The 23,673-nt window shown below is 43.4% G+C and overlaps 1 protein-coding gene across 1 annotated transcript in view; it reads left to right on the plus strand.

The window, feature by feature from the left end:
* The window catches only part of clmpb (CXADR like membrane protein b), a 67,142-nt gene that overhangs the window by 29,363 nt on the left and 14,106 nt on the right, over window positions 1-23,673 (plus strand). Inside the window, 1 exon segment of the mRNA XM_087175115.1 lies at window positions 19,570-19,721. Within this exon segment, the coding sequence (XP_087031241.1) occupies window positions 19,570-19,721 (152 nt within the window).

Below are 23,673 nucleotides of genomic sequence, written 5' to 3' on the forward strand. Positions count from 1 at the left end.
CCCCCACCACCACCACCACCACCACCCCTCTCCTGCTGTGAACTAGTGGGGCTGCAGAGAACACGGAGCCTGAGGACAGAATGTCAGGAAGTCAGCTCCCATGAAAGGCAATGGGTCGCCACCATGCCTGTATAAGGCCAGATGACTGGCTGGTGTTGTGTGTGTGTTAGTCTGTGCGTGTGTGTGTGTGTGTGTGTGTGCGTGCGTCTGCGTGTGTTTGTGTGTGTGTGTTTATCTATGGGCGTTTTGAGTAAATTTACTTATGTGTGCTCTCATCGCGCACACACAAGAGCTTTTGGGTCTGAATGAGTATGTGTGGGTGCAGGCACTCACTTTAGTACATGTCATGTCAGAGTGTGTGTATGTGTGTGTGTGTATCTTTGTGTGACTGCAACCCAGCAGCAGGCTGACGTGTGCCGTGCAGCCACAGGGACCAAAGGGGTTCTGCTCTCTCTCAGCTAATCCAAACAAAGCTCAGGCTGAGCCAGAATGAGAAATGTCTCCACTGTTGGTCATAGACACAAAGGGTCAACCAGGAGGGGTGTGGAGGCCGCGGGTTAGTGTGTTTGTTTGTGTGAGTCTGTGTGTGTTTTTGTCGATGCATTTGCCTATATTTGTGGGTGTGCAGGCAGTGTTTTTGCCTGCATGCAGTTCTGTATTCTCTCAGCGTACTTGAGTCGAGGCTCTGTGTTAACTTGCAGGAGCTTCTTGGTGGGCGGGCTATTCTTATCCCCAGACTTACCTGATTGCCATGTATAGTCACAGAGACATGATAAATTCACCCTTGCTGGAACATATTCAGTCTGCACCAGAATCATACACAAGGGAGTTGAAGAAGATAAAAAACACCTCCACACACACACACACACACACAGAGAAGGGCACATACACCACTGCAACTTTTATTTCTCTCTATCTATGTCCATCTTCACGTGTATAGCCATCTTCTTCTTGTGTTTATCTCAGTCTAAGTGCTTCCTCTAGTTCTATATACAAAAACAACTCATTTTATTTCCTAAAAGTGGAAACCTCATATAAGTTTTTTTTTTGTTTTTTTTCCCCTGTTCCAGTAACATTTGCACAACCCATTCCCATCTGGCTCCTTCCTCAGATTCCTGTTGAATTTCAAAACTCTAACCACTGACAGTGAATCTGCAGTTTCCTCAGGGTGACTGGTGAAATACAGTCGAGGTTTGGAAACTCGACTCTTTGCCTGAGCCAGGAGGATCATTAGGCGGTCGTCATCGACAGGGTTATTGTATGTCATGGGTTTTCCAGTGAGCTAAGGGGTCGCAGTGAGCACACAAGGTTTGCATTCGTGGCCAGCTCGCTCTGGAGATCACAAATGTGCGCAGCGCAGCGCACATTTGTCTTGTCCTAATAACATTAACAAAAGAGGGATTTTATTGTTTACCCCCACCATACAAACAAAATATCCAGTTGAAGAAATCTGACGCATTCCTTGAGAAAACAGCTGGAAAAATCTCGGCAGCGGAACCTTGAATCATGATGTGTGAAAACTCTCATAGCCGCTCGCCTCTGAAGACTTGCCATGTATGTGAGCGAACAATAGGAACTCACTTCACTGCAGTCTGCCTGAAGCGCTGCTGCGGTCAAGGGGCTATTGTGAGGCCAGTAGTCTGGCACAAGTGGAGACACCCATCGCACACATTAGTGTCACTGTGGTCAAATGGGAGAAAGAGGTTGGCAAGGAGTTTGGTGCGTGATGCGATACGTGTGTGCTTGTGTGTGTGTGTGTGTGTGTGTATGCACACAATGAGGGTTTCAAGCCGAAGGATTGCAATGAGAGTTTGGCAGCATAACAAAGGAGAGAGAATAGATATCCCCTTTTTGATCCAGTTTTACATGTTGGATATTTTTGGATGTTTTATGGATTAATTTAGTCTCACTCAAAACTTTTCTTAACATTAAGGATGTGATGCTGGATACTGTAGGTCTCACCAAGTGATTTTTGTGGCCTGTAATGTCGCTGATGCCCTTTTTGGCTTTGTTGGTCTATAAATGTGTGTGTGCATGTGTGAGAGACTGGGTGTGCGTGTGTGTGTCTGTGTGTGTCCCTGGAACCCATCGGTCATAGACTTTAGAGCAGCTGTGACTGGTTTGACCTCTGACCTCTGAATATTTTACTCCCAGGGTGCTGCTTCTACAGACTGATATTTTTTCTTCACTGCATACCCGATTAGAGCATTTGCATTATGATCCCTTATGTTCTGTTATATTATATGCTATTATAATAACATATAATATATGTTATTATTTGTATTGCATGGAGTAGATTTTTTATATGTGTAAGATAATAAACGTTTTCAGGCATTGAAAACTGAACTTTTACCTTCAGTGCTCTTTCCTTCACACTTCATCGTGTTGAATTCCTGGCAGTAATGGAACAATGCAGCAGTGGAGCAGTCCATTTACAGTGGGGTTCGGTCCATTTGCAGTGGCACATGTTCAAACACTTTAACTATTTGGCACGCTGCGGGTCTGGTGCACTGTAGCATAGCTTGGTCCCAAAAGTGGAACTCGTTAGAATAGAATGAAACCACAGACGCTTTTTGTAAAGCCCCTCCCATCCATCCATAGCTCGCAGCCACAAGTAACACTGCCATTTCACAAGCAGGCCAATTAAAAGCCAGTGACATTCAGGTGTGGGAGACAGAGTGACATTAAAACTAATTCCTGCTAAAACCCAGTGACATTAGAGCAACAGTCGGCCAACTAGAGCACAGACATTCACTGACCATCTTTAATCTACTGCGTTCTTTAGTGAAGAATGTAGTACTGTGTAGGGAAATTGCCAGTGGGACCTCTCCTTCAAATGTCATTAGGCATTTTTCTCTGAGCTTTTAGCAGTTGAGATGATCTACGTATACTGTACTGGGGAGCTGGGGGATTGAAGAGGAGCGACACGGCCTCCTTCGAACCGTGATCAGAATAGAAATCACCTTTATTGCTGAGGACATTAACATGTTAGATGCATTTGTGATGCATCACTTTATGCATACAGAATGTAGACGTGCGCCTGCTTATGTTAGTTAAAGATATGCATGGTGCGTGTGAGTACAGGGAATTGCACATTGTTACTGTAGTGACAAGAATACATTAGATATGCGGATAGGATGTGCTAAAGAAGAAGGGGAGTCCTCCACCCATTCTGCTGTAATATCCATGCTCTCATGTTCATGCAGATGTTAGTCCCAACCCCCCCAGACCCCCAGCCCCCAGCCCCCCTGCCTTTGCATTAGTGTGGGATAAGAGCAAGGCTGTAATAAAGGACATCTCAGGGACAAAGGACATTGGGGCTTGAAGGTCGTACCACGGAGTCGATTGCACATTGCTTAGGGCAGCACTACTCTCTCACTAAAGTGCGCATGCACGTGTATGTTTACAAATCTGCAAGGTATGCACAATATAAGTAGTAAGAATGTAAGTGCGTGCACCGTGCCTGTGTATGTGCTTGCACAAATGCGTAATTAGGTATGCACGCTCCATCTAGTGAGTATATGGGAAGGGAAGAGGACATTCTGGCTGTATGCTGGATGTGTGTTTGCTCTCAAAGACCTTGCTTGAGGCTAAACTCTTCTGCTCATTAAAGCATACAGGAGTAGACTTCCTCCCCATCACTCTCGAACAGAGCGCCTTAATCAGCATACGGTGCAGCCCTGATCGCACTGCTTACACACCGAATGAACATCTGCATTAACAAGTCCAGCAGATATTACTCTCATATGTGCACATCCCAAATGATTATGTAGGTGCACCGATACACGCACTGTGAATGCATTATGCCACATGCATGTACACACATGCGCGCCGCACATACACAACCAGCAGTGGCAGATCTCAGGTGGAACAAAATCCTCTGTCCCTCTCACTGACCTCCTCTGCTATCCCTCTATTAGCCTGGCTTCTCATGCGAAGCCACAAGTGTCACATCGCATCACTGGAAGGCACCACTAATAGAAATATTAATATGGGGAAGATGAGAGGGAAGAGCTTTTTTTCGCCCCCTCTCTCTCCTTTTCCCCTCAGCAAACAGATTAGTACCTAATCCACCAGGGATAAGGGGAGATAAATTGTTCCTGATTGGCTGCATTGGGATAAATAAACACATGTCTGCTGCAAATGGATCTGCAGAATGCAATTTTTATTAAGTCTTTTCATCTCATGTCTCGCCTTAAAATTGTACTTTATTTGAAATAATTGAATTCTGCCGGCAGGATAACTCCACTTGTTTTCCAGTGCAGTTTCACTTATTTCAGGAGTTTCCTCAATACATGTTGAGATGAAAGTATAATAAGATAGATCAGGCTCCAAACTCCAAATTCATTTATTTAGGATGCAAATTAAATTTCCTCAACTTCTGCACCATTAGATGAATTTTAACATGGATCTTTAAATCTTTGTCTGAGCATCCGTTAAGAGTCTCTAACAGCTTTGGTTGGAGCCCAGTCTGATTGCCCACAGATTTGTTTGATATTACTCTTGGTATAAAGATGCTTTTTTATGTGGCCTTGCTTTTAAGAAGGCTGCCTCATCACCTTGATCTCAGCTGTGGTGTTTTTACTCAAAGCTTGATACCTCTTCAGATGGAATTAATGGTTCGGGATGTACCGCGCCAGCATGTGGCACATAGGAGCAAAGCTGAGATGTCTGAACAGTTTCTTCTTCTGAACTCAGGGGACAACATTGTCATCGTCCTGGCGTTGGTCCAGCCATGCATGGCACAGGCATTATATACCCTCGGCTGAGCAGGCGCCATGCAGGGGCAAAAAGTGGGCTTTTCACGACAATAGCTGTTTGTGTGTTGTGTGTGTTTGGGTGCGGTCCCCATGAGTTCTGATGTACAGCAAGGCTGAGAGATAAGAGAGATGTAAGATAGATTATGATGGTGGGGGATAGGGCAGTGGAGCTGGTGGTGGTAGCCTCCACCATTTTCCATGTGAGAGCAGACACGCGGGGATGCAGTCTGGGCTTTGAGATGCCTGTGCGGTGTAATTCACAGCAGAGATCAGTCTGATCTGAGATGCTGTGCGGCCAGTGGCACATGGCTTCTTGAGCAGGGCATCACATGCAGTGGGACAAGTTGTCTTTTTTAACACTCTTCCTCAGAGTCTCCCAGTCTAACCAGAGGGATTTGCACTTTTCAATATGTCTAATCATGCAAGAAGGTTCTATGCTAATCTTGAATATTGTCAAGTAAGATTTGATGTCCACATCTGCTTCTTATAGCCCCTTCTTTTTTAGAGAGTTTCTCACAATTCATTCACAGGGAGAATCCCATCGCCTGCTGGTCAGAAGTTTGAACCCGTTGTTCTAAGTTCCTAAAACAAGATTCAGGTTGCTTAACACTGAGGCCTTCTCCTGACATAAACATACATTCATCAGATGTCAAGTGTCAGCATGCTGGAATATGCAGCACAGGGACACAAGCACACACCCGGTGGAAAGAAAAAATATTATTAATACTATACTAATAATGTTAAAATTTAAAATTTGACATAATGGGTTTCATTATAATCAAATTTGTCAGCACCAGAGGGAAAGAGGCAGATGTAGGGAGAGAAAAATGTTTGAAATAAAGCAGAGCTTCACTTTTTTATTTATTTGTTGTTTTGGTAAGAATGGAAGAGAAAGTGTAGGATGGAAGAATTGCCTCCCCGTGTGAGCAGAACGTTCTCAATGGTGCACCACATAAACCTTTCACTGGTCAGAGGCTGTTTTTTAACCTTTGTGTGGGATCCAAAATGCCAAAGAGCCAAACATCTTTCATTAATCTCAAGACAAAAGCTCCTGCATCAGCACAACCTGCAGAGTGCCAGCAAAGTGAGAATCATTTCCCAAACTTTTAGAGAAACAAAATACACCACCAGGCCGGTGCTTCTCCCACCTCTGTTAGAACGCACTGCCTACAACGTTTTCCTCAGCACCTTGTTCTTTTTCTAATTAGGAAGGAAATACTGCCCAAGGGCTGATGCATAAGGGACAAAGCACTTAGCATGTCTGGCCCTAACTAAGATTCTACATTCTAGTTCCTAAAATAAATCCATTTATTGCTCCCTCCTGGGTATGCTTTCTCATGCCTAAAAGGAGCACGATGTTGATTATAGCTTTAGCTGCCACACTCTGTAGACTACCCGAGCTTAAGCTGTGTGGCCAAATTTAAATGAAAGGACTGTGGGACATGAATTAGCATAATACACACATAGAGGAAAAAGAGGGAGCTCCAAGGTAAAGCCTGAGATGAAGTGACTGCTCCTTCTACCAAGCAAAAATTAAAGTCCTCTTGCCCCCCAACCCACCAAAATATCCACCCCGACATCCAGATGCTATAATGTGTTAAATTGCTACCTCGACGCAATGGCATATATCCTCAGATACACCTCATACACATTCATCCTAATGTTTAATTCACTTGAAAGTTGAACACGGGGCATGTTTTCCCTTCTCTCCGCTCCCTTTTTCTCCATCTCCCTGTGGCGATGTCACAGGGGATTAAGTCACTGAGGCCATGGGACTTGTTTATGATTCATCTGGAGGGAGGCTGGAGCCCGTAGTAGTACCCACAGGGCAGGCAGTTAGCAGGCTACATCCCCAGCTCCCCCGCTTTCCTGTATGCTAACACAGGACACAGAACACTGAAATGTGTCTCACGGCCCTCATAGAGATGTCGTAGAGGGAGAATTATTGTTGAGTTAGATTTCAGGATGATGTAAATCTTTATGATGTAAATCCTGCGTCATGGTCCATCATGAAAATTCATGAAGGGAGGCTGTTTTACAAAGGAAATAAAGCATAAATGAATGTTTGTCATTTTTTGATTGGACCAGTGCAGCCAGCCCTATAATCGTGAAGTCCCTGAATGACTGACCGACTGAGTGATCATGCTTCCACCATTGGTCATCCGAATGCCACGTGACTGAGTTGGAGTTTCCCCCATTGTTTGGTGTTCTTTCAAAATGAATTTGCGCCAACAGTGTCTGTTAAGGTGGCGTTTACAGCTTCCAGCGTTGCCATATAGCACAGTTGATGCTAGATTTCGAGTATTTTTTTTTTCTCCAAACATGGCTGAGTGTAAACCTAGTATATAACTGGACCATGTATTGGTGCCAAACATGGTCAGGCAGGCACCTTGCCACCCTATTGTAAATTTGTCTGTATATGTGAGCTCAGAGAGTCAGAGAGAAGCAAAACTCTGCCTAGTGTCAGTGCCACCCGACACTAGGCAGAATGCAAATATGATGTGATGATGTCAGCTGTTTTAAAGTGGTTCCACGACAGTTTTCAACTATGTCCTCAATTTTACACATTGACCATACACAGTCATGCCATATTCTAGGTTTTGGCCTGGTCTTGTTAGATTACTAATAGATTGCCTACCTTGTGGTAATAAAGTTAATCAGGTTTTTTACCAGTACATGAGGAAGAGGGTTGAATATCCAAATACAATACTGTCTATTTCTCCACAGAGGTTCACTTTTATGACTTTGACTATTTTTGGCCATATTGTTGTGCATATCTAAAACACATTTTCTGTGATTAAATCAGTTTATGATAAGTTCAAGGATAAATCTGTGGAAAAAAAGTACAGATTATGTAAATGACTTTATGAGAAAGTTTGTACAAAAATAACTCTTGTTATTTACAACAAAATAAAACAAATTATAATCTTTTCTATTTTCTTTTGTTCGTTGATCAAAACTATGTTTTGACTCCATCCCAGGCAGATTCAAACACAAAGCACCATTGATGACATTTAAATCTGCTCCAGTTCAATCTCAACTAATTTCATGTCAGATTTTTAACAACCTGTTGGACTTGATTAACTGCTGTAATAAGTGTGTGTGTGTGTGTGTGTCTGTGTATTGTGGTTAGGCTTGTTTTTAATAAGGCGTCACACAGTAGGTAAACCACAACCAGTGCTAAAGGTTAGTTTGAAGCACATGTTCAACCACAAAACAAGCTAATCTCATGCCAGCTTTTTCTATTGTTCCACTATTACCGGTCTCCTTTGTGATGAAGAGTGGTTTGTTATTAGTGACAGACTACAGTAGAATAGTGGTATTCAACATCACTGTGCTTGTGTCAAGGGAACTAACATATTACCACAGTTCAGTGGGACTTACTGTCTTCTTTTAATTGCTCTTTTAATTAACTTGTGTCTAGCCTTCGTCTTGTCAGAGGATGCCCGAGCATGCCATTTAGCACAAGGTAATGAGATTAACCTCTCGTTGACCAAGCAAATGTAGATTACACATTATGGCCAAATGAAATGAGCTGGGCTTTATTTACTCATGTGTACAGGCAGGCGGCAGGCAGGCGAGCCACAACTCTCTCAGCGGTAACATAGCTAAAATGTCAGGGGGATAGAGGGGAGTGCGTTTGGCATCGAGTCGAGAGTGTGGCCTACCAGCTGCATGGGAAGGAAAGAGAAAGCAACCAGCGCTGGAAAATAGTACGAAATTCTCCCACTATGCCTTGCTATCTCAGGAGAGGCGAATGCAGACAGTCGCTGAAAACAAGCCGCTAATCAGTCAGTCACACTAACACAAGTGTTGAGCTGCACACACAAACACAGACACACACCTTCTACAGCACCCAAACTCCCCCCTCTGTCTCTTTCTCATGCTGTCTCGCTCCACACATTTACTCATAAAGAATGCAAATGACACCCTCTCCCTCCATTTACGCACACACATACAGACACACACACACACACACACACATATACAATGACATGACCTCTGGTGAAAAGAGACGCTCATTGGGTGAGCACACTAACTGGTCGAGGCAGGAGGAAACAACACGTGGCATGTTTGGCTGTTTTTCACTTCCTTCTTTCCAAGTAAATTCTTGCTGAAAGTTTCTAAAGTTGCTCAACACTGACTGTAATGTCTTTGGACGCAACCATGAACATTATGCCTCAGAGATCTTGAAAACACAGTCATATCCTGTGAGTATTCAGGATTTCTTCCTAACATGCACACTACTAACTTAAAAGTAAAATGCTCTCTATGGGTTATGTGATATTTTATAGGACCGTAGCACACATTCTCAAAGGGGCATTATTTTGAAAGGTTTCTTGGCATCAAAATAGGTTCCACTATTGTCAAAATAAAAAAAGGCATATTAATGTTTCTATAACTCAAACATGGATTTATATCTTAGAATCACATTAACAAAAATGAAATGTGTCTTTGTAGTATCATGGATTTTTTTGTTTCCTGTAATCCATACAGTATCTAACTTTTCTTCATTGGTGCTAATAATTTTCGCTCCACAATTCTTGCAGATTGTCCTCATTTCCTTTGGCACATCAGCTAACAGTTTCTGCGCCAATGTCCTACTTTAAACATCCTCAGCAGCTGTACTCCCATCTTAAAAAAAAAAAAACAGAACAGTAGGTGACAGATCCCTCACTGTTTTTAGGCAGAATCATATTCCATCAAATGCACCTTTAAATGAGGACTGTGGATTTATTTTATCAGTGGAACTTTAGGAACTGGCGGCGCTTTATCGAGGAAACCTCTCCTGGGACAGTGTGAGCCAGTTGCTCAAGCTTTAGTCGTGACCTTCGCCCTCGTCTCCTCCTCCTCGCCCGGGGTGTCACTGCGAGCAAATGTCCTTCTCCGAGCCCGAGTAAGCTGCCTCGGCCCAGCTAGAGCCGCACCTCGTTTTAATCAGGCTTTGGGGAGTGAAATATGGGCCTGGCGAGCAGGCTGTACCCAAGCTCCATTCATCTGGTTTCAATCTTCTCTCCGCCCTCGGATGTGGCTGCGTGGGCATTCCTTTTACAGACACTTGGGGGGGTGGGAAGAAGTGGTGCTGAGCAGCACAAAGGCCAGGCGTATTTGTTTGGAGGAGTATGTCTACATGTTTGTGTGTGTGTGTGTGTGTGTGTCTGTGTGTGTGTGTGTGTGTGTGTCTGTGTGTGTGTCTGTGTGTGTGTCTGTGTGTGTGTGTGTGTGTCTGTGTGCGCTTTTCTATCACTGTTAGGAACCCTGCAACATGCAGGCAGGAACTAACTCCGGTTAGTTAAGAAAAGCTACAAAGTGCTTAGGCTTTTATTTGGTGATCCTTTTCAGGAACGGACAAAGGGATTCAATCAAACCATCTAAAACTACATCATTCACATGTTTCTTGGCCGACCTTTAACAAGTTAATATGTGTTTTGCTTTATTTTTCATTGTCAAAATAAAAGCATTCCATGTACATTCTTTATGGAAAAGCTGCTTTTGATTAGGCGCAGCCCACAGGCACATACCATTCTGTGATTACTTGCTCTCCACTCCACCTACAGTATGAATATACTGTACTCGAGGTGTGCTTTATGCATGTGTGTGCAGCAGGTGATTAAGGTTAGTATCCTGCATGAACGGGCTTGGCTAATCATAAGGACAGATGGTAGGTTGGTCCATTAGCTCTCCTAAATGAGCCTAAGTGAGGCCTTTCCTGGAAGCCTTGCAGCCCCTGTTGACCGCCCCGGCCATCATGAACCCACCACTCTGCCTCCGTCAGCTGCCCCACCGGTCAACACCTTTCAGTATACAGCTGCCAAAACAGGCGTGGCATCTGCTCACCTCTGGGGAAATGGCAGCCATCGACATGTCCTTCCTAGTCACGGGCTTGGATGGATAGGTTACCTCTTTGTCCTTTGCTGCAGCAGCAGCAGCAGCAGCAGCAGCCACAGTGTGAGCGGCTGTAACAGTATCATCCCTGATTTGTGTACAAGGAGTCCCCTGCTTTGTTATTTTCCGCTTAACCGATCAAGTAAAATGATATGTCAGATGCATACCATAGGACTGGCGACAGCACTAATATGTCAGTGACGCAGTGCTGGGCGGATGGAGAGAGGGAGTTAGCGTCCCGTCTGTTTTCAATTAACTGATGAAATGTACAACATGGGAGCTGCTCTGTTGTGTTCAGTTCCTATTTTCCCGTGGATCCAGCGAAGTAAATTATCGTTTTTTTCTGAGAGAGGCTTCACCGTCTAACCCCAAGTGATCTTGGACTTTAGACAGTGACAAATAATCGCAGTGACCCAAATAATGGAATTAAATCCATGTACGCAGAGAGGCAAGAAAGAGAAGTAGAAGAACAAGAAGAAGAGCACCCAGAATCCCTGCACACTCCCGACTATGAGCTCCCAAAATGTGGTGCTTCCATGTCCAGACGGGGGGTACATACACTGCCTCTATAGCTGAGGTTTAGTGCTGCTCCAAATATAGCGCTAGCTCAAGGCTTGTTTTCCTCCCGTTCCACTTGCTCGTCACGTGCCAACAAACTTAACCATACAGCCTACTGCGGCTTTTATTGTCTTCCCACAAGTTGTTAAATGCTTCTTTGAAACACCATGGGGGAACTGAATTGCATTTAATAAAAGTCAGGGGTGTAATACTTTATAGTGCATGAGCTAGATAGTATTTGAAGTTTTCATCGGTCTCACACTACTGTGAAGCATCCATCATCAGAAAGAGCCCGGGCGACCACGATACATTCCACTTCCTGTGGTCATACACCTAGTCAGCTCTCTTTTCAACCTAATGGACATAAAAAATTGCAGATTGCAGCAAAATGGACTTGGCAGCACAAAAGCTTATTAAGTATTGATCCGCTGAGGTCAGTACCCATGTCCAGCCACTCCAACAATGTGAGAGGAGTTCGCTCACATACTTGCCGGCCACATTGAGATTAGACCACATAAATAACCGGGGAAATTGAGGAGCATTTTTTGTCCCGGGGAACAGAAACCCGTGGTTGCCTGATGTACCGCGAAAAGCTGTAGGAGAAAAAAAGGTTGTTTATATGTGCAGTGTGGGCATTATGGCTGTTTATATCATCGCTAGCCCATCTGTCCGAACTCCAACAGGGCTTAGCTGATACGATATCATGCCATAGCAATGCCCACCAGGAAAGCTTTAAGTTGATCAGCAGCAGGCAAACCTGTCTTCTACAGTGTTTTAATGAATACAGCTCATCTTGTTTCTCACCACACCATCTGTCAGCCTTGCGGGGTCAAACAGAGCTTGAACTCGGCGAAGAACAGCATTCCACTGTGCAGTCTATACTGTGGTGTCTGTACCTACACTGGAGAGCTCTGTGATGAATATTTTCCGTTCTTATTCACAAAGCCAAGGCAACAAAAATACCTTAATGCCACACAGACCAAGAATAAGCTCAGCCCTGGGACAAAAGCTTGTTGAAAACGAATGAATAGGAAAAATGTTCTGTGCAGGAATGGAGGGAAAGTTTTCTTTGTGAGGGAAATGAAATTTGATTTATGTCAAAGTAAATATAATTTTTCTAACTTGATTTGGAGTTGTTTTCTTTTGATAGCCCAATTCGCTGACTTGCCGCTTTGAAAACGAGTAGTTGTTTTCTCTTCAGTCCTAGCTAGTGGAAACGAGTTTCAGCAAAATGTCCTTGACAAAAAGAAATGTTTCATTCCAGAATTAAGTTTTTTTTTTTTTTTTTTGGATTTATGTGGATGTCTTAATATGTCAAAGGACTCACTCTCCTCTGTCCTTCATTAAAATGTGTTTTCTCAGTCGGGGACAGCAGGTTTATTCAAGGCTGTGTGCATGTGCTCCAGGGCCCATGTGCCCTTTACACACACACACACACACACACACACACACATGTACTCACTCACACAGCTTCAGTTATAAGTTTCTGCAGAGATGTTAACTCTCTCTACTCTTCGCTGCATGTTTCTCCGTACAGTGTCAGATTCGGAGACGCTCATGCAGAACAAAGAGAGAGTGCGCACACACGCTGGTTTGTTTAAGCTTTGCCAGATGTTGGGAGGATCCCTTGCTGCTGCATAATAGAGAGGTCACTGTCCAAGCCCCATTTAACTGAAGCGTGTTATCTGGTGCAAAACAGACCATTTGACATTTGGACCTTGTTTAGTCTCAACACATTAAAGGGAGGAAAAATGTCTTGAATGGTGTTTTTTTGAAGCCAAATGTATCTCCGTAAAACGGTTTAACAACACACAAGCTTCTGGAGATTATTCTGCAAGTCAGGCTGAAGTCTCTAAGATGCATTGCTGTAATTAACATTTTAAATGGGGACCATCCTTTCCAAAATGATGAATTGGTTTTTAATTAAAAAAGAAAAAGAAAAAACTTCCAGCCAATGACAATCACTGTTTTCTTTGTGGAGTTCGTCTAAGTCTCTTGCTTGTCACTCTTTCCACTTGGTCACGTGTCGTGCTGTGGTTTTTACAAAAGCCACGTAAGGGTGGAAAGAATTAAATGTCAGACTGCTTACACTAATGTGCAGTGTCTCTTTTCTTTTTGAATACACTGTAAATGTGTACTGTGCTTATTCTCATTATTTTGAGAACCAAAACCCAGAATAGTAAACTCGTACAGGGATGGCAGAAGCAAGCAGACAAGCAGCATTTGTCGTGCAGGTTGGCGAGAGCGTTGCATGAGAATGACGGACCAAAGTGTAACCCCTTATGAGAAGCTCTGTGCTCTTTGGACCGTTACAGGCTAAAACCAGGAGATTTATGGAGCAGGCGTAGCATCTTGGACAGCTACACCCTTGAGTGCGGGTGACGGCACCAGATGCAGTGTTGATAAAATGTACAGTATAGCACTGTAAGCAGGTTTCACTGACTCTCCCTCCCTCGGGGCATGGTGTAATTAGCTTTTTTTCACCCCATCGTCTCCCTACTTCCTCATTTTGTAGAGGGAAAATGCAGAATACTTTGGGGGAATTAAAAGTGCTTGTCGCTAAACTAATTTCGGATCTATTTTGTTGATCTGTCAGTAGGATAGCGTCCCTATCGCTCTGCATGATGGCAATGACAAAGCAATGAAAGGGATGCTAATAAAGGCAATAAGAGCACCACGAAGTGAACATTTACCACACGGCCTTACATTATTCAGACCTCAGTGGTATTTCATCTCTCTTTTCCCATTCCCATTGTCCCTCCCTCTCTTTTCCCATTTGCTCACCCCCTCCAGGTTCAAGGGATTATCGTGGGAATGATTCCCTTCCATCTTTTCCTCCTCAAACCCACCCATTACTGCTCCAACCACACTTCTTAGAAACCTCATCAGAGATGAACGTGAACAGGACAACCCTCTAGTTTTCCTCTCAAGTGATATTTTCATCATTACTTCATGATGACTTAACTGTATATGTCTGTATAGTTATATATAATTATAGGCCTGTGGTGCAGCTGTGAATCGAGGTGATGTGATCTGAATATAATTTCTTTTTTTTTTGGCTGTGTCTGGCTGGTGTCATTCATCAGTAAATGATACAATGTCAGTAAAAACTCACTAGCTGTCAGTAGAATGTGATACTTTCCTTGAGGGGAATCAAAAATGACAAGGTGTAGTGACAAATGACAAGTTGTGGGGAGATGCTATACCTTAGGCTAGGGCTGCGTGAAAATAGTAATAAGTAATGAGGAAGGAGTTATTCAGGAACTAATTTTAAGATATTGCTAATTAGCAGTTAGGTCTTATTTGTTCCTCACTCCTTGGTAATTCCTTGGTAATGACTCTATGTACCGTACTGTAAAGTGTAACCCAGAAAAGCTCCGTGTCAGCAGAACGGAGCGTCGGTCGCTGGGTGTGAGGCGAGGAGGATTATGGGATTTTATCCCTTCAAAGAGCCAGCCTCCAGTCAGGGAAAGAAACAGCCCCTTTGATTTTCACAGGAGCAACATATTCATGAGTTGGACCTTGAAACTACAAGGAGACTGGTGTAGTGTGCCATATTCAAAACATGTGTTTTAATGGAGCATGATAACTTGGTACATTGAAAGAGACTTACCCCTTAAGAAGCTGTAATTAAAAAAGGGAGTTGTGGCTGCAAGAATAAAGGACTCTCTCCCCGAGTGTGCATGGGGGTTGTTCTCACAGGCGCTCAGTTTGCACTAACAACTGGAGGCGGCCTCTTGTCTGCTGAGACATCTGAAGATGTCATGGCGTTTCAAGCCTAGTCTCTCTCCAAATCCTCAAAGACATCAGGAAAGAGGAAAGGGCACGATGTAACCTTCTATCTGTGAATCTCTGTGCCACATCGGTGGTATTTATAAGATATATGTTTGGCATTTGAATAGCCAATTCAGGTCACACAAGAGCAATGTACTATTGGTGGGAGCAGACGCAGCCTTTTAAACAGCAGCACACGCTGAGCTGTGAGTATTTCACTATTGTCTCATCAGCCCTATGCTCCTCTCAGCATGTCCCCAAGTCAGCTAAAAGCTAGCTTTAAGTCAGCAATAAGAACAGATGAATTGTATTTGTATTTGCCATGGCAGATTTTATTAGTTACATGCATGAAGTCCTATATTTTGGAGAATTTGTATGGAGCCCAAACATTTCTCTTTCTCCCGCATTTAACCGTATTCGTCGATAAGCCTGTAGTTGACAGAAGATATAACAGTTCTTGTACAGACTGTGAGCGGTGGGAGATGATTGTTACTGTTGCCTGCTGCAGTGAGGCTGTACACGTTACTCACATGTGACTTGAGTCTGTATTCCTGATGACGGCCGTAATCCAAATCACAGGTTTGAGTGCAGAGGCACTGATTTACTGTAGGCGGAAGAAAGTCCCTCGCATCTCTGTTATGCAGATATGCAGCAGTGGAAGAGTCTCTGTGACAGAGCATGTGTTCCCATAAAGCATACATCATACACGCCAGATGTCACGCATGCACATAAAATGAAGCCGGGCGCACATGTATTCTATACAGGAAAAAGCAGCGTGAATGCACACAACAGGAGATTGTCAGCATGAATAAAACAGTGATACCTCCACTCTTTTTCTCCTTTTGTGCCTCTGTTAACCTGTGTCTAAAACCACCTTTGTGATGCTATAATCCTTCCTCCACATCAGTGACTTACAGTAAGTGCTCAAAATAAGGCGTTGCACCATCCCTCCAACCCTCCCTCAACCCATTTCTTTCTGTTCTCCCCCTCTATCTCTCTTGGTCCCTCTCCCCCCTTTCTGATCTGCTGTGTTTGAGTACCAGAGGTCATAAGCTTTGGACATGGCAAAGGCCCCAGCCAGGCCGATGTGCTGACTGAGGGGATATGGGGCTTGACTTTGGGCAGTGTGAAAGATCCAGGCCTGGCTTGTTTGTCTGTCTGTCCGTCTCAGTGGCCACACTATAATAAGATTGCAGGGCTCTGTAAGGCGGATTTACTGGAGCACAACTCCCCCTAGGGCCTTTTCATAGAAATTGGTTCCTCCATATTTCACCCTAGCCTCTCACTCTCTCTCTCTTTGTCAAATGTGTCTATCCTTCTCTCTCACACACTCACTCTCTCTTTCTAAACCTCTGGTTTTAGCTCCTACTTTCCTTTGTTAATTATAATATGCTTCTTCCCTTTCTTTCTGTGGGTTAAGATTGAACCTAGACACAAGTGGAAGCATGAAGCTGAGCCAAATGGAGCTCAGAAAAGCAGATACAATGGAGGAGAAAGAGGGATAGAGGATATGGTGGGAATATGGCGCCAGCTACCATATCACAAGTCCTCTCCACATTTATCTCTCCCTCAAGATGGCCATGTTTATTTAGATGGCCTTTCCCATGTTCTTATGGAATCTCCTAAAGACATGTGAATGCTCACACAGCACCATGGGCAGGAACGTTATCTAGCTTAAAGCTGATATGGCAAACTGTTTTTTTTAGTGGGTCACCTTAATGCAAATTTAAGCCAAGTTCAGGAACTCAAACATGACTGACGATACAATTCTTTAATACTCTGTCTGCATAGCTACCACAGAGATGGATTCTGTTGTGTCCCCATAATTGATGTTGACACAAATTTTGGGGTCTTGCAGTCCAACCGTCCCAGCTGTGCACACGGTGAATGAGGCCAATCCAAATGCAAGCGCACACTCGGATCAAGGCGAGCTTATTTTGGGAGCACTGTGTCATCCATTCCACAGCACAAAAGCCCCTCTGCAGGACCATAAATAAGTGGAAAAGTGGGGAGCAGCGATTGTATGCCAACCAAAAGGACCCCCCTATGATTTGTCTGCCAACTCTCTCTGGCAAAAATCAAGACGGTTCTCTTTCCATCACAGATAGAGCACATTTACAATGTTTGTTTTTGGTGAAATACAAACAATTTGTTTGTTGGTCCATGAAGCACACTTCTGACACCAGCCGTGTTGGATTTTGCGAGATGACTCCAGTCATTGTTTGAAGTTCAATTTAAAGTCAGCCAGTCAAGTACTTTGTGTGGGAAAAGATTGCAATGCCTCGCTTTTCTTGGTCTCCTGGCCCTATCTATCTTTCACGTGAATTCTTCCATTCACGGAGCCTACAGTTGAAGCAGTGGGCAGTTAGGGATGAGGTGGGAGGTGAGAAAGGAAGCAGGGATTTCTTATCAGGCCTGCTACACAGTGCCTGGTTCAGCCCCGGGCTGCTGATGGGTGTGGGAGCACTGATTACAGAGGTTGGCCTGAGGAGCCGAGTGGAGACAGTGGGCACAGGTCTCCCAGTAGACTCCTATACCACCATCAAGCATTAACGTGCACCATTAGGTCCAACCAACTACGCACACACGCACACACACACACACACACAGTCTGACCATTCTTCCTCTTCAATAATCTTTATACTGCAAAGCTCTCTCTCTCTCTTCTCTGACATCCAAACTAATATCGGTGGGGAGCCCACAAGATGAATGACCCTGCAAATGCTGCATTAAAAAGTCATAAACGGGGATACCTTCAGGGTCCACGAGCTCCTCTATGTGGAGGGGTGGCCCTTATTTTTCTGCTGACTAATGATTTGAACCGAGCAGGTGGTCCAACAGAGCAGACGGACCTCAGCAATCCATCCTGTCAGTCCTTCGCTTCCAACGGGGCATACAAACACTCCAACCATGAAGTGCTCGCTCTCTCCGTCCAACTGGTGAATGCAGATTAGAAACCTTAACTTTGACTGACACCGAGTATCCTGCGGCTCAAATTTGTAGTCCAAGGCTCACAAAGTAGAGACGGAGCTTAAACAAAACTTGAAGAACTGCTGAAATCCACCAGATGATGTCATCTACTACTCTTTGCCTCTATGTCCTGTGTCAGCACTGAGTCATTGTTTTCACAGCACAGAGCTGACATTTTCATTGGCTCAAAGATCACTTATGGGACAGGGTGTTGGCTCTTGTGAGGGTGGACAAGTGAACATTTGGCCACATGTGGAACAACTGACAGCATGTGATTGTGTCCTCAGAGCACCAGGGCATTCTTTCAATGTCTAGCTCTGGATTGAATCACTCCACCGCAGACATTACAGCTGTGAATGTACATAGTTGTTGTTCAAATATGGTGTCCCACATCAGGATGTGTATTCATTCTGTGCAAACAGGAGGAAATATTTAACCTCTGAGCGCCTATTGAGTTGCATGACAATGAAAAGGAGATGTAACAATATTTACACAACTGTACATTCCTGCATGATTCTAAATGAGCATCTGCCAGGCTGAATAACTTTATCTTAAGCGCTCAGAATCCCCCGGTGCTGCTGGCTCGTTTGGCAATTAAATTAAAGGCAGGTAGTTAAGTTAAATGTTGGAGAGCCAAAAATATCTGTCACATTTGAGTGTGTAAGCTCAGCAGAGCTCTGCAGTATTTTACAGTGATTCTACCAGGTGGAGGGAGTCGAGTATCTCAGCAGTGCACCACCTCCTCTAGACGCATACAAACACACACACACACACACACACACACCATCCATAGCTTCTGCTTCCAGCAAACCCCCTGTGACGCCTCTGGCTAATTCCCCTCAAGCCCACCGGGCTGTCCAGCATCCTCCAATAAATTAGCCTCGCTGCTCCCCCACTGAGACACAAGCCCTGACAGTCTGGCCGATGCCCAAAGTCACTCGCTAGCGCACACACATAATTATTGCTACTTTTTACTATAGTTCGAGTTCTCTGAGTAGATTGTGCATTTTTGTTTGTTTTGTTTTTGGTACTTGTGTCATTATGGTTGCATGATTCACTTGTAAAAGCTATCTCAAACTTTCCATTTTGTCGACTTAAAAGTGGGCAGGACTAGTCTAGGAAATCTGAATAATTCAGTGACTCAATAATTGTATCACTTCAGTCTTACAGCAGAATTGTCTGTGTGCAAGCAGTGCAGTTCCTAAACAGTCAAAAGCTCTATACCTTCCCTTCCCAAAGCCACAACTCCCCAAAGCTGTTGCTGTGAATAAGAATGCGTTTTTTGACTGCCCTTGTCAAAAGGGGTTAACACAAAGATCACCGTAATACTTCTCTCTCTCTCTGACCTCTTATACAAAACTTCATTTCCTGTGAAAAGAATCCCCACTCTGTCTCTCTTCAATGTCCGGGTGTGACATATCTCAGCATCTGTCAGATAGTGATTGGGATTCTGGGTCATATCTCTCGCTGCGTCTTCCGTCTCAGTTTCCTATCTGCTGCATCCGCCGCTTGTCTCAAGTTTGGATCAAGCTAGTGTCCCCATCTGACATCTCTCTATCTCTCCCTCTTCTATTTTTTCCCCTCTCTCCATCTCTCTCTCTATTCTCTTCCTCTCCCTCAGTTCTTTTCAGCCTGCTCTCAGTGGGTGCCCAGACGGAGATGAAGAAGGTTGTTGGGGACAATGCCACCTTACCATGCCACCACCAGTTCCCGTCATCCAACTCTCTTGACATCGAGTGGCTACTGCAGAAACCAAACTCCAAACAGAGAGTGGTGAGACAAGATTCCTTTTGCCTTCTTTTTATCCCCACCTTTCAGTGGTCATATAATTTCACTGTATCATGACTGTAGTAACAATAACTTAGTGTTTTTTTAACTATAAGGACATACTTAAACTGTGAAGGAATTGTCTCATATTAAGCCTATTTTCTTTCATTTATGCAGGCTCTCCACACAGGCCACACACATGTCACTTGACCATAGTTTGATCTCTCTGCGAAGAAACATCTGCTCATTTCCTATTGGCAGTGGCCATAGCAACCAAGGTTATAGTGTAGGCCCTCCTAGATAAAGACAGACAGGGTGTCCGGTGGAGGAGGTAAACAGGCATGATAAAACAGCCAGTGTCTTAAGGCTCAGGGTCATTAGATACAGAAGCCCTCTCTAAGAAGAGAGGTACAGGGATATACAATCTGAGTAAAACTTGAGTCAATGTTCATAATTAGATCCCCAATAGGCTCTTCACACATGCATTTAGGTGATGTGGTTAGGTGAAGAATAACCTTATTTGGACCTGTAGTCATTTGCCATGTGAGTCTATTTATACGCCCTGCCTAGGAGCTGCTTTCACAATTGGGTGGCATTACACTGGTTAACTTGTTGAGATTCGTACTGCTCGTCTCTCTTCTACTCGATGCATCAAGCTTCAATAAATACCTCTTCTTAAACCATGTCACATTTACAGATTATATTCACACATATCCCAAAAATGTCTTCCTTCGGCTCACAAGATTTCCCTTCTGGAAAGTAAAGTTAAAAGTAATGTAATGTTTTTAATTTTAACTGCTGGGGTTACAGAACATCAACAGCTAAAACACAAACCTCTGTTAAGTAGTTTGGTATGTTTTTTTTACCTGCTTTACCTGCTTTAAATACTTCTACCACCCCTTCTCCCTCTCTCCCTCTCTCCTGCTCTCCCTCGATATTCTATCTTCCATTTGGTTCATGCTGATTGATTTCTAACAGGAGCCGTAATAGCTGTACGTTAACTCAATGCCTAAAGTTACTGTCGCACTTGGAGTTTTAGTGCCTTCCACAAAGGAACAGTCATGAAGCCAGAATGTTCACCAACTCATTTTGTAGTTGTAACCTTGGACCCTTTACTCTTTTCTAGAGCATAAAAGGGACAATCATTAGAACAACTTGACAACTTAAATTTACAGTTTCCATGAATGTGACTTTCCACACCTCTAAGAACACAGAGAAAAAGATTTTCATTACTTTCCATCAGACAGGTGGCTGTTAGCTCATTAGCATATCTAACAACACTGTAAACCTGAAGAGCTGGAATCTTTTAAGCTAGCTAGAAAATGGTTAACTCAAGCTCACATTAGCTAACAGATGGAGCAACATTATTACTGTATTTCTCCTTAAAAAAGGCACACTTTTTCTGAAACATTAGCTCGTTGTGTAAAGTCTATGCTGCATATGATGATTTTCAAGGTTTCACATCATAAGATTTAATGACATCTGAGCAAATTAAGCATCTCTGTCTTTTAAATTGTTTACCGACAACTGAACTATCATGTAAGCAGACAAAAACATTCCAAATGCATGATTCATGTTATTACATGTTCTGCTATGCTGAGAAAATGCTCCACTTACAGTGATATTTCAAAATCAATCAATGGCAGCTGATTCTAGACTTGATCGTAACTTCCAGCGTGAAATAGCTGCACAGCTTTCACCTGGCTGAAAGTCTTTAAATGTCCTTAAGTTGTTTTTGTGGTCTCACAGCATCTGAAAAACCTTTTGGTATTGTTTCATCGGTTTTGAAACATCGCTTTTCTTCACTCAAACTGAGCATAGTATCTGGTAACAGACAGAGCGCAAAATCTCACCAGCTTTCTGTCGGAAGAAAGAGATTTCCTTTCTCTTTGGAAGTCGTTTTCTTCATGCACTGATGTGTTGGTTAGCACAGAGAAGTGTGACACTGTTAGAAAGAGAAGAAAAGGCGAGTGCGGAGGGGAAACAGAGGGGCTAGGAATGAAAGAAAAAGGAAAACAAGTGTCTTACGCTTTGATGATTCCGAGTGGGGCTGCCACATTGCGATGAATATTTAACAGGAAGATAACATTGAAGGCGCCATTAATTAAAATCAAACGTCTGAAAATTTGATTAGGACAGAGACTGCGCCTGTAGCTGAATGAATAAATCATTCTTTTGTTCTGCTTGAAGGCCGTGTTGAGAGGGAAAGAGCATCTTGTCAACATTTAGCCTCTGTTAGCAAATGTACAGGCTACATGTGTTTAGGACACAGAGGACCTCGAGACAGGGCATGTATATAGATGACCAAAACTCATCTACACTCCTCAAGATGGACGGTAAAATGGTTTCAACCATTAGTGTAACTACTCAAAACAATGTGTGTTACCATAGCGACAGCTGTAGTGGCACAGACCGGGAAAGATGTCATTTTCCAAACAATGTAAAACAATGAATGACGTAGGCTTTCCACAAATTAACATCCTTTCTCGAATAATTACACCAGCAGCAGTGTGATATTAGTTATGGCTGATTGTACGCTGTCTCAGTGAAGAAGGCCCCTCCAGCTCACGGTTTTGAACATATTTTACTGGTATTCATTAACAATTGTCACACACCGAGAGTGAGAAAGTGGGGAGTGTCTCCAACAATGACAGTGTCTGCATTGTTCTGTATTCCTCTGCATTCACTATACAGATACACTACTGCTATATTAATCAAAAATCATTATGAACAATAGTTTGAAAACAAAACCTAAATGTAAATCTTTGAATCTACTCTTGGTTTGTGTGTAATTTGGTCTGAATGATCTTTAACAGTCCCTCCTTGATCGAAGATAGCTATCATGTTGTAGCTACCATGAGCTCTCATGATACTTAAAATAACCTCTCTGTGTTGCTGCCAACAAAGCTTGCAAGTCAACAAAAAATCAGTCTAATCAACATAAACATTTTTACTGCAGTAAGTAAAAATAACTGAGCTGTTGTTTTTCATCTAATGGAGTCTTTTATATATCCATCCAAAAAAAAAAGCGAGATGGCAGGGACGCTTCATGTCTGTATACAGTATTTTTAGTTTTTACTGAATAAACAAACCACCTCATTTTAATTGCAAACTATGACAGCCCCAGGCCATTTTACTAAATTATACTTAAATTCCTCACACTCACTGCGACTTTAACTCTCTCTATATTGGTCTCATAAGTATGTGTTCAGAATACATCCAGACATAACCAGAAGCACGAATACACATACACAGATAGTATAGTTTATACTCACATACAATATTTGTGAGTACGAAATGTCCAGTTTGTGAGGGCAGTAAAAGTGTTCCCATGAGCAGATGCTTTTAAAATATGTCCCACTTTGTTTAGGTGCGAGGGCCGTGCCGCTTTGTGCCCGCAGCTGTGGCACAGTAATGTATGTCTGTTTGCATTCAAGGTGTGTTTGTACTTTACGTGTTTTTTCAGAAGTGTGTGTGTGTGTGTGTGTGTGTGTGTGTGCGTGCGTGCGTGCGTGCGTGCGCGCACGTGTGTGTGTGTGTGTAAATGGCCAGTCGTCACCTGTGATCACAGCAGGTGCCCCTGTTTCTTAGGCACTGATGCGCTGTGGCACCGGCATTTAGCAGTCCCCATCTGCAGGCTCTCACTTGCCCTGAGTAATAGGCCACTGTGACAGCTGTGTTTGTTTGTGTTTGTGTATGTGAATGGAGTGAGAGAGAAATAGATAGGGGGGGGGGGACATAAACAAGGAGAGGATAGAAATAAGAGGAGAAAATAAAAGCTTTCCAGTACAGGTTTACAGATGTTCAATGTCTACAGTGAAGTTTCAAATCATCCGAGTTTTCCTTTGAAGACCAAGTCTTGGCAAACATCAATGAACCGTGTGCTAAAAATAAAAGGAAAAAAAGAAAAATAGATTGTGTCAATCGCAAACTGTAACACAACTGTTATTTTCTGTAC

Source organism: Seriola lalandi, unplaced genomic scaffold, assembly GCF_002814215.2.
Source record: "Seriola lalandi dorsalis isolate HSWRI2012SDOR001 ecotype SW California unplaced genomic scaffold, Sedor1 jcf7180002054417, whole genome shotgun sequence".
NCBI lineage: Eukaryota > Metazoa > Chordata > Actinopteri > Carangiformes > Carangidae > Seriola > Seriola lalandi.